We start from the raw sequence: 12,889 nt of genomic DNA, 5'->3' as shown, positions 1-12,889 counted from the left end.
AAAGAAATGGATTAACAGTTTAAACAAAAGAAATGCAATTAGCAAATAAGCATTTAGAAAAAAATGATCATTCTCACTAATAAACAGAGAAATAAATATTCATAAATCTGAAGTGTTATTTGCACTGATTAAATTATCAGTTTTTAAAAATTCCGATGTCAGTGTTTGTAAGATTGGCAAAACTGGTATGTGTCTATATAATAATTTTTCTAGGCAATAAAATGGTATAAAGCTTTTGAAAAGTAATTAATAACATAAATCAAGAACCTAACAAATGTTTTTTTTTTTTTTAATTTGGGGAAAAACATTCAAAGGAAATCGTCAAATAAAAAAAAGCTATTTGATATCAGTATATTCACTGCAGCATTGTCTATAATATTAAAACAATAAAAATAACTCAATATCTAACCATTAAAGGATGGTTAAATAAATTATTTCTAGGAAGTAACATCATATAACACAAAAATAACAATTATAGAGACCCTATCAGATCTGCTTAAATTATAATGTAAGGGAAAAAATGCAAGATATGTGGTTATATATATTCTGTGTTTATTTATAACGATATAAAACAAATGTGGGCACATAGAGAGTCAGTAGCATAGAATAGGAAGTACATACAATTGGCAACAGACAGCTGTTAGTTTTAATTCTGGCTCTATATTTGCAAGCTGTTGATTTCTAACAACTTATTTAAGTTCTATGTGTTTTACTTTCTAATACATAAAATGGAGATACTTAAACCTACCTTATAGAACAGCTACAAGAATTAAATTAGATAATTCTGTAAAGCTGAGACAAAGTAATGGAATTATGTGTGAATATTTTTCTCTTCTTTTAATTTCCATTAATTTGATAATGTTTTTGCAATAGAAAATATATTTAAATTTAATATTGATCACTAAAATTGTACTCACAAATATACACCTTATAGCGTTGACTATATGGCTAACTAAAGTGATATAAATAATAATTTTTATTTAATATACAACATCTCAAAGTACACACTGCTAAATCATATTATTTATTTATTATTTTTGTGTATTTATTTAACAAACACTTATGTAACTTTTATTACCATGTAACAGGCACTATTCAAAACACTTAATTTATTGAATCATTATAACAACCCCATGAGGAAGGTACTATCACATCCCAATCTTACAGATGAAAAACTGACATACAGAGAGCTTAAGTAACTTATTCTAGGTTGGGATATGGAGTGAAGGTGGAATTTGAACTCAGGCAGTCTGGCTACATGGTCCAGCTCCTGAATGTTATGATACTTTTCAATTCATTGATCAAAACATGTCCAGTGAATATATGTGGTTCTTGGCACTGTGAGGGATGCCAGGAAACAAAGTATACAATGCTTAACTTGAAGATCGTTCTCTAGGGTTTAGCTACAGACCCCAAAATTCTGCTCTCTTAACCTCAGATAAATGCCATCCACAGCACAATTAAATGCTATTCACAGAGAGCAACCTCTTCTCACTCCTATCAACCAAGGTTCCAAATAAAAATCTACATTCTACAGCTTGGCTTTCTGTGGCAATGTCAGTGTTTTCAGAGTATGTGCTGAGAAATCCTAGAGCTGAGTGAAGGAGTATAATGTTCTGCAAACATTTGACTCAAGTTTCTCTTTATACATATATCTTTGTATATACATTTTCATACACTACACGTATATGTAACTAATAGTACAACTCAAATATTAAACTAATATTACCAAATAAAATTATACATTGAGATATGTTTTATCATACATTTTAACACATACAAAACCCACAATGCATTCATTTTTGCTGTTGGATTGTCATTGCGTGTATCTCAGATGAAAGCATCCCTTTATCTCTTTGTAATTGAATATACTGAAACTGCAAAGCCAATTCTTACAAACCTGAAAGTTTCTTACCATTTGGGAGATGATATAATATAATAGTTAAGAATAATGTCATCTAGAATAAGACAGTCTAGATGACATTTCAAGCAAAGATATTTACCACATGACTTTAGATAAGCTTCTGAACTTCTCTATGCCTTATTTTTCTCATCTGTTAAATGGAACAGTGCATACTCATAGGGTTGTAAAATAGAAAAGATGTAAACATATAAACTTTGAAAATTTTTTAATAAATATAGTGCTCAATAAAAGTTAGATATTATAATTTTTGTTGCAACCACTTATCTTGTTACCATGCAATCAAAACAAAACGTGAAGTTACATTAACTTCTAAAGTTGCTATGAAGCTGGAAGCCTCATTTTTCAAGTTTTTATGTTCATCCAAAATTGTTACTAAGTGTATAAGTGTTACAAATTTGAACTAATAAATTTATACTAGTTAAATACTACTACAATTTGTCAATTCATTCTTTTAAAATTTTTGTTTTGGGAAAAAAATATCCCGCTTTAAAAAAATAATACATTGCATCATCATGAAATTTGTCTTTATGCTCTATGTTGTCTTATTCCAAAGGGGAGAAAATTACCTTTTTCAAATATATTTGTTTCTTTTCATGTCAACCTGTCATTTAAAGATTACTTTTAACTGATCAAATTATATGGAAATAGTAACTAACCCCTTATTTGGTCATTTGTATTTTGGGTGCATGTTCTACTTATCACCAAAGAATAGTGGTTTAATCTTTGCCTATTTCTTTCAAGATTGGTTCTTTTCTTGACCACAGGACTGATTAGAATGCATGAAGACATTTTAAATAAATAATCTATGTTTTTTTCTTTCTTTCTTTTCTTGCAGTCACTCCCAACACAGCACTGCAACCCGCCAGCCTTCAGTGACTCTCCAACGGGCTATCTCACTGGAAGGGTAAGATAAGAGTAATATAGAGCCATCTCTTACACTAAACTGCGCAGCTTTATCACTGTGAGCATAAAGAAAGGTTCTCCTTTCTTTCTCTCGCTCCCCTCTCCCTTGTCCTCTCTCTCTTTCCCTCCCCCCGCCCCCGCCCGCTTTCTCAGCAAGTATCTGTGAAGCTTATATTTCCTAAAACACTGCTACAAAGTATATTTAACAATTCATATAAGATTTCTTCTTTCCCTTCAGAGGATTCTTTGTCTAGTGAGAGTTACAGAAATACAAACACATATTTGTATACAGTGTAAGAATCACACAGGAGATACATATAAGGGAGTAAAGGAGGATTCAGGAAAGATACCTGACTGAGAATGGGAATCAGATAGGGAATGGCCAGCAGAATGGTTTCAAAGTTGATGTAACTCTCAATTTGAGAACTGAAGCATCTATGGAAGTTTGCCTGAAGCATCTATTGGAAGGAAAGGTACTCTGAGCAGAAGAAAGAGCTTGTACATAAACATGACCACATGAGGCCATAGAGTAATTCAGTTCTGAGGCATAGTGTGTGTAAGTCAGTGGAGATGAGAATGGAGGTGTTGGCAGAGTGGGTTTAACAGATGTAGAGGACTTAGTATTTTGTATTTCTAAATTCCCCAACCAGATAAAAGCTGGAGAGGCTGGGGAAAAGGAGCTAATATTTTCTTCCACTTACCTTATAACTGCAACTGGTTTAATTGAGAACACTTAATTGATTAATACATAAAAATTTAATTATTTTCTTTTTCCAGTATATTATCACCTATGCTTTATTTAACCCTACTTGCCAATTAAGCTTCCTTGATGGCATTTCAATTCAAACCTCCCACTTTATTTATTAGTCCTCTTCATTTTAAAATCTTATGTTTTATTCAGACCTCTGTCCCTCCTTCCAACATCATTAAGACTTGGTTTCTACCAAAATGTTCTGGAGTTGATAGAGGTGTGGTCTGCTTGTGTGTGTGTGTGTGTGTATGTGTGTGTGTGTGCTTGAGCACGGGCTCTCTCTCTCTCTCTCTCTCTCTCTCTCTCTCACACACACACACACACACACACACACACACACACACCACCCTCTATATCTTTCTTTCTCTTAGATTTATCCTTTGATAGTACTGGGCATAAGGAAGGAAACGGGAAATGGCATTTCCTTACCATTCTACTACGTTTATCTCCTTTTCGTTGGTTGTCTCTGGTAATGTAGCCTGGGTGGGTAGAGAACCAAACATGCACTGATGCTATGAGACTCAACCAACTCCTCCAGCCGTGTGGTGTCCCAGGAGACTCAACTATCTTTTTCAAAAAAAACCCTCAGCTTTAGCACTCCGTAGTCTTCTGTTGTGCCCACCACTTTGCCCAAACTGCAGCAATCCCTCACAAACCCCCTTTTTCTCACCTGTCCTCAGCAGCTTCCAATGTGAGGCTTGCATGAACAGAAGCAGCCCTCTTTCCTACCCCTCAGGTAGAACTCACCAGGGATAGTCCTTGCCTCTTCTCTCCCTGATAACATTCTCCTCTCTCCCCAGGGTTCTTTTCCACCCCCAGTAGCAATAGGGCAAGTCAGCAAACACCATGGCTAAGTGGACATCTACCTGGGAGGGAAATGTTAGTCTTTCTCTCATGGAACAGCATACATTTTATAAATACTTTTAATGGAGTGCCTTTTCTTGCCTTCAGCTAAGGAGACCCATTGAATGTCCCTAAACCCTTGGGAAGGTGAGTGAAAGGAATGCGGCCTGTCCATGAACACTGCACTCCCTTCTCCTGCTAGTGCTCCTCTACTGTTTTTGATAATGAAGAATATTAAACTGCTTTAATTCTTCTAGTAAAAAAAAAAAAAGCAAACAAATAAAACAAAAGAAATAACAGAGATAGAGGTGGTAGGCTAAATATGAACTTAGCCCTGGAGAATTAAGTAACTTATTTCTCAACAGAGCACTCTGTTCATTGTAACATTTGTTCTATTCCACTTTTAAAAAAAGAAAAAAGATACAAGGCATTCTCAATCAACATTTCAGAGCATTTGATTCTGTAATAATATATAAGGTAGTCTAGATCATGGATCCAAGCTGACTCCCTGAATTTAAATCCAGGCTCAGAAACTTAGTAGTTATGTGAAAGCAAGTTACTTAGTTTCTTGTGCCTCAGTTTCCTCATCTGTAAAATGTAGATACTAATAATATTTCTTTGTAGAATTTTTTCAAGAATGAAATTCATGTATATATATAATTTTTATAATAATACTGACATATGTGTGTTTTCTATAGTAATTGTTGTTCTTATATAAAATATAAGACATATTCTCATTTATATTAAATAAGGATTTGTTAAAACAGTCAGTATCTTCACTGTACTTTGGAGAGACATATTCTTATATGCATAGCTAATAATCATTTGTGGAAGTACTCCAAATCATTATTTGAGTCTGCTTCATTTCCCTGTTAATATTTATATAAAAATATTTTAATTAACAAGATTATATGTAAATGGTTATTAAACACAGTAAAGAATAACCTTAGCCTTTCTACATATCAGCTTATCTTCAGCTCCAAAAGAAAGAATTTAGGACCAGAATAAGTAATGGTCTTAAATGTCTTAAATTTCTGATACACACACACACACACACACACACACCCCTATATTAGAACTCTTAAGACAAAGAGAATTCTTAACACATGAGAGGAAACAGTCTCCCCAGCCTGCAAACATTCTGCAATTGGACTTGAGAATGTTCATCAGTCAGCACCCACAGTTTGTGCAGCCTTATGACCACACACTCCATACCACTCCCCTCAATTTTCTTTTTCTGGAAAGTGCCATAGTTTAGAAAAACTCTTCCACAAAACTCAGTCATTGGTCACATCCTCCAAAAGACTGTGATCAGTTTTGAATTCTCCACATTAAATCAGATATGTGGAAAGAGTCAACGAAAGGACATCCAGAGTTAGCAAAGGGATGGGCAGCATGCTATCAATAAAACATTGGCGGGGTTAAGATTCCATATTGACAGGGAAGGGAGCGTCATTGGGTGCTTAATGAGATTATATTCAAAATGCGCAACTTGATACGAAAAATATAATACAAATTCATGGATATTCCTTTGAGGGAAGAGAAAATAAACTAACATTTATTGAGTGCTTATTAGGTGGTAGGGTATAGATCTCTACACATATTTATCTATTTATCTACCTACCTACCTACCTGCCTGCCTATCCATCTATCTACCTACTTATTCATCCAATTTTATTTCCAAAATATTCTTATGAAATAGGCATCCTATTTTCTAAACTTCGATTCACAAAGAGGTTAAGTAATTTTCCCAGAGCACGTACATAGAAAGTAGCACAGCTTGGATTTCAAATCAAATTTGACTCCACTGTTCAACTCCATCCCCTGTAATGCAGCATGAAGAGGCTTTATTGAGCTGGTCACGACATTCATAAACCACATTCATGCCAAGTTGGACATAGTGAAGAATTTCCCAGGGGAAAAATTATAAAGAACTGAAACTGACTCTAAGCCTAGAAGTCATTAAATAGAATTAATAACGTATCATTTGGAATGACTCTGGAGGTCCAAGGGCATGCTAGGTAGTTGAGGTGTTGTTTGTGGTAGACGTGAGGGTGTGGAGGCTGAGCTTATCACTGGTCTCTACCTCGCCTTCCTTGTTCCTTATGAAGACCACTTTTGGCTGGGTAGCTGTCAGTCCATATTTTGGTCATTAACACAAAGACTTCCTCCAGCCATGCCAAATAATGTCATTTTCTTCTACAGCTACTTCCAAACCTTTTCTTTCTTCTTATGCACAAAATTATATTAGCAGTTTGCCAACAAGCATTCATTAAGCATTTTATACTGTTTCACAATAGAACGGAATGACCTGTGTGATAAATGCAAGCAATAAATCTAATTCTCTGCTAAGATGAAGCCAAAAATGTGAAGGCCTTACCCTGACTTCATAACACAAAAGTGACTCTTTTTCTAAAAATTAAAAATAGGATTCTCAGCTACACTCTATTGTTGACTGGTATAAAGCAGTTTGCCTCTAATGAATAATGCACTAAGAAAAATATTCTATTCCCTACAATCATAAAAGAAAACTGACTCTTCGATCAAAGAATTGGTTTTGAACTGTGGCCTCTCTGCCATCTGTTACTATTAATCTTAAACAGGACCCTTCCCCTCTAAGCATGTTTTTCTCCTCAAAAGGAGAAGAGCATAGGACCTACCAACTTTGTGTAAAAGTAGCAAGTACATATTAGACCCTCAATAGTACCAAATATCTTGAGAATACAAAGAAAATTTTATTTTTATAGCCTAGATTAGTTTGAAGATCCAATTTGAACATTTGTTATTTATGTAAGACAGCTCTGGATATAACATAAAATGTTTAAAGTAGAAATAATTTGCATTGCTGAAATATTTAGAAGGGAATACCTCAATAATTCTCTGCAAAGCCCAGAACACTCAAGTTCATGCTATATGTATTTAGCTGTCCATAAGATAGAGAGAGAATGTGGCATACAATCATTGTCACTGAATGAATACTGCAAAAGTTGTTTTTCACTCTGCATAGGCCAATTGGTCTTTAACAAGTTTCCCATTAAGGTGTTATACTGCTGAGTGTAGGCAATCAACTGAAATTGGAAATTTCATTATTTCAAAACTCTCTTTCCTGATGCTTTCATGAAATCAACTACAGAGAATTTTTTAAAAATGAATGTACTTTAAAAGGCCATGTGTTTATATATTTTTCACCTAAGTTGCTATTAGCTTGACATAAAATAAGTGACAATATTTCAGATTTCCAGTTAATTTGATCCGTGGAGACAACAAAACTGTCTAATTGAGCTACTACCTAGAGTTACTGCTATTTTTTAAATTGGTATCTGAATCATCTATACCTATGCCAGACATAACGAGGCAGAATAACATCCCCGTTAACAGTGGGAGGTCCTTGCTTCAGGTTCAAGTTGACAGATGTGGCCCATGCCTTAATCTCCTCTTCCTCCTGACACTCCATTAAAAGGAAGCTAATATAATAATAATTTTAAAAAAAGGTACAATCCCATGACAGTACACAAAATGAGAGAAGGCATCAAAGGCTAAAAGATTTCATTACACTTCTGGATTATGGAAAGCAGGTGGAAGGAAAAGAAATTAAATGTCTCCCTACCCCACCTCTCTCCCCGCCAATTTTTTGTTTGTGATTCATAGTCCAAAAACAACAGACCAGCCTCTTGCGTAGCTCTGGGTGAGAGTTCCAGCCTTACTTTTTATGCTAAGTCACCTGCTGAAGGATCCTAGCTGCTTGGAGAGACTAAGGGAGTTTACAAGACCCCTCCTCCATCCTGGGAGGGGAGAGGTCAGAGCTTAAACCTCAATGGACTCATAAAGAATGATGAGCAGATCACCCCAGATCATCTGTTTCCCGTCACCATCATGTGTTTGCTTTTCATTTCTTCCTGTGTCCCTGAAGTCTCCACCTCTGCTCCTAGTTGAGCTGTCAGTTCATTTTTCTTAGCCCCATTTCAAATGGTCTACAGCTTCTTTTTTCTATTTCCTTACTCTGTAAGATGTCCTTTCCTAGACCTTGTAATCTTTCTTCCTTACATGTGTAAAGCTGAAAATATAAAAGATGTCATTACAGCAAATTTTAAGGGTTACCCCAAATTTATCAGTGTTGAAAAAATGCTGAGGCTGCAGAGAGCAGAGAATACTTAAGGGCTGTCATACATAGCATTCTAATTCATTCACAGGGCCTGGGTTTCTCACGCCATCTGCTGTTGAAACGAGGTGTGTGCGCACGCGCGCGTGCGTGTGTGTGTTTTAATGTCGATTTCTTGTACAGAACAGATAGAAGTTTTCAAATTTGAAATTTCAAGTAAAATATCAAAAGATATTTTGAAAGACGACATTGAGAACCTAAATTTATATTTTTCTAGGTAAAGACTTTTATAAACGTTAACCTCTATTGTTGTTATTATTCCATAAAAGAAAGGCTTCTTTAAATGATAGAAACTAGAAAAGACATATAGAATATAGAGCACGCCATAATGAAAGCACTCCATCATTCAGAGACATAGACCGTAATACTCTAAAAGGATATTTTCCATACTTAAATGCTTAAAATATACCATTAAACATTGTATATTTAATAGCTGAAATGTTATAAGTGCTTTATGTGGATCTCATTTGGTTCTGATGACAATTATTATTGTTGCATATGAGCACATTATCCCATTCTATGGGTGAGGACACTGAGGCTTAGAGAAGTGGCAGGTGTCTCAGATCATACAGCCAGTAAGTGGCAGAACTGGGATTGAAACACACATTTCTAAATCGCCACATTCTCCTTCTTCCTCGGAATTATATGTGTTTTGTTATTATAAGTTGGCCAATTTGGAGGCCAAAGTAAGACATAGAAATACAGTGTGGAGCTCAGTATGATTTCTGGAGTTTGGGAGGTCTTTGTTTTTATAAAGTCATTGTTTAAAATCCAGTTTCATATAGGAATGTGAGTTAACAAAAGTAAAATGACCACCTGAAGTGATTTCAGTAACCTTCAAATGTGTTAAATTAGAAGTAGAGCAATCGTATTTCCACACTGTTGGCATCTGTTTTACCCTGGAGGACTAAGGAGAAGCTCAGAAGTGATAGATCAGGAGTCTGGTTGTCCAGAGCTGCCGGGCTGTCCCGTATGGTGGCCTCGCACACTCAGGCTGCTCAGTGTCACACAGCTGAAATTTATCTTAGAGGACTGCCACAGAATTCACTGGAGAATTTTATTTTATTTTTGTTTTTATAAATAGTCCTTATTTTCCATGCATAATTCAATGCTAAATAATTATTTAACATCACCTTGCATATCTTCTTTGGAAACCTTTTTATTTTTTAATACTGGTTTATTAAAGGGCTTAAAGTAAATTGTGAGTAAACTTCCTTCTCGTTATTATATAATTAAACATACTAGAGTGTTCTGCAAAATTACCCCTTTTAATCAATATTCATAATTATCATAATAATAATATGATCACCCATGATGTCAATTGAGATGGCATTGAAGAGCTAGTGTTCTGAATGATTCAAGGAAGAATAAAAAAAATATTTAATTGTACGTTTGTTAGGCTAGTAAAAATGAATACAGGAAACATGAATTATTTCATAACAAGATTTAGTTACCCAAACTGTCAGATTTATCAATTACCTAATTATAGGCCTAGCATCAAACTCCTCTATATATTGCACCATTATGCTTCTTTGAATACCACCCTTTTCTAGTATCTTTCTAGTATAAAGGGTGCCCTTGCTGACTTCAGTCCATTTATGACTAGTTAATAAATTTAATTAGAAATATAATGATGAGACGTGCAGACACTAACCATACCTTCATTCTGGTAGGAAAATATTAATCAAATAATCACACAAACAAATGTGAATCTCTGACTGTGCCGAATGCTGTGAAAGAGCGATCTGTGGTTTCCTGAGAGCCTGTAATAGGTGATCTGACCTTGTCCGGGAGGTCGGGGGGATCATGGAAGTCTCTAAACGATGAATAGGGTTAACTAGGCAAAGAGAAAGAGCCATCATCAATGGCTGCACAAGAAATGATTACAAATCTGTCTGAGTATATTTCCACACTGAGCACTGACAAGAATAACATGAATTCAGTAGAGCCTGGCATTTAGAAATTTATAATGAGGAGGCTGACTCATGGTTGACTCTCTGTCTCCCCTGGAGAGGTCATCTGATACAGACTTCCAGTTGCTTATCAGAACTGTATGGTCTCTGCATAGGTGTAATTTTCTAAATCCTGTCTCTGAGCAGTTCTGTTGCTCCATTTGTTTTTTGTCTGATGTGTCCGTGTGGTCGTTATCTGCCTATGTAGCAGAACTCAGAGATTCTTCCTCGCCACTGCCACTTCCTACCCTCCTCCTTCTCTCCCAAACCTTTTGCTGGCCCCTCTTATTTTCTATCTTTTTTCCCTCTCTCCTTCCTTCTTTTCATAAACTTCCTCCTTCTCCTTCTGCTTTTATTCTTATTCTCCATTCATTTCCTTCTTTTCCTTTTTTATTCTTCTATTTTGCTGTTCACCCTGAAGTACTAGGCTTATGTTTGTACAGTGCATTACAGTTTACAAAGGCATCTCATGGACCTTATTCTATTTGATCCCAATAACAAGTTTGTAAGGGAGGCTGGGTTAGAATCATTTATCCTGTTTACGGATCTGTTAGAAAGTTAAGTGGCTTCCCAAAGTCATGTACTTAAGAAGGCAAGGAGCCTTGACTACAACCCAGAGGCCTATCTCCCAACTCCATGCTGTCATCACCAGACCATCCTGCCTCAACAGAAATGTAGAAAACATTCCAACCACGTCTTTTAGACTCACTGACTGAGGAGGTCCTTCTCGGTCCTGTCTTTATTATTCACAAAAATGAGTCTAGACAGAAGTTGTGGTCAGATGGGTTTTCTTGTTGCTCATCCATCATATGACAAGAAATAGTCTCAGTATCATCTGATGAATATTTAGTAGACATTGCATTTGACCTTGAACTGAACCCCTTATAAAGAATGATTTTCATTGTATTTTTACCTTACGCGGCTGTGACTTGGGAGGTGGTATGGCTGTGGAGATCAGCGAATCACAAGGATTGCTTTGGGTATCATTTGTCAACTTTCATTAGATTACTCATCTTGAGACATCCATCTTTATATACACAAACTGAATCTGGTGTTTTTCTCTGCATATATTGCTAATCCCTCAGAGACCCTCAAATTCCATTAGGATTTCTGTTTACTTCCTTCTCTTGCCCAATTATAGGAGAGTTTAAAGAAAGAGCACATTCATATCCTATGCCACAGGCCAGATGTCCCTCTATTACCAGAAAAGCAGCCAATGGTCTTTATTCTTTATTTAATTTCTCTGCTGATTTCCAGTCCTGGTAAATGTTTACTCTACTGAAGTATGCTTTTAAGATGTCAGTCAGCGACTTTTATTGACTGATAGATGACAATTACCGATGTGCCTTCTTGTTACATAGAAAATCAGACTGTTCATGGAGATTTATGGAGGAGACAAGGGCCATCATTCATTCATTCATTCAACCGGTCATTGATTTGATTGATTAACCTCTTATTTATCTATTTGTTCAACTGAGCATTTTCTGAATTTCCAGTATGAACCAGGCACTCTGGTGAGACATTTGAGAAAATCAAAAACAAAAAAGCTCAATTCCTGCCTATGAGAAGCACAGAGTCTAGTGGGGATGACAAAACATTGAAAAAAATGCAATAATTCATTGAGCAATAATTACATCTATGTAATTTCAGAGCAAAAGAACAAGCAGCTGGTTTGGGGAAAACTAGTAGCACTGTTCAGATGCAATTTCAGTGATTTCTATCAGGTGGCTACCAAACTTGAAAGGAAAGAGCACTCTCTTCAAACAGAAAGTTCCCTGCACATGTGGGCTGGTATCAAGAGTTAGGAAATTTCCTTCTAAGTACAGGTTTGTAAAAGCTACAGGAAATTGTAAAAGTGAGCCATGCTTTTCACAGCCTACTCATTTTGCAAATGGAGAATTCTCCCACAGTCAAGTATTAATTATGCACGTTGATGGGAAATTGCACTTCATTGTCAACGTTGCATAATATTAAAATGTGTAAATATTTCTCCCCTTATGGTGCCTTTTCTGTACCTCTGAAATCCTTGTTTGTCCTCAAATCCTTCTCCTTGGTATAGCAGCCTGGTATAATTTAAAGAAAATGGCCTTTAATTTATCTCTACCTTTATTTAAATACTGATCTTACTAGCTGTATCACCTTGAGCTATTAATGAAGCTCTCTGGGTCTCTATTTTTTTTTTTTTATCTATAAAGTAGGAATTAATATCTATTTCATAAGATTGTTTTAAAATTTTATTTTTTTAAATATGTAAGTAAACTAACAATATGTAAGTTTTTAACAAACACTAGGTACTCAGTAGGGGTTAATTCTCTCTCTCTTCAACTCATCTGCCCCATTTCTTACCGATGTTCTAG

General features: G+C 35.6%; 1 protein-coding gene across 1 annotated transcript in view; it reads left to right on the top strand.

Moving 5' to 3' along the window:
- The window catches only part of DLG2 (discs large MAGUK scaffold protein 2), a 1,459,931-nt gene that overhangs the window by 1,427,736 nt on the left and 19,306 nt on the right, over window positions 1-12,889 (top strand). Inside the window, exon 15 of the mRNA XM_023532491.1 lies at window positions 2,760-2,828. Within this exon, the coding sequence (XP_023388259.1) occupies window positions 2,760-2,828 (69 nt within the window). The remainder of the gene's footprint in view (window positions 1-2,759; window positions 2,829-12,889) is intronic.

Source organism: Pteropus vampyrus, unplaced genomic scaffold (assembly GCF_000151845.1).
Source record: "Pteropus vampyrus isolate Shadow unplaced genomic scaffold, Pvam_2.0 Scaffold84, whole genome shotgun sequence".
Taxonomy (NCBI): domain Eukaryota; kingdom Metazoa; phylum Chordata; class Mammalia; order Chiroptera; family Pteropodidae; genus Pteropus; species Pteropus vampyrus.
Note: the sequence above shows the minus strand (reverse complement) of the source record. Positions and strands in the feature narration are given on the sequence as shown.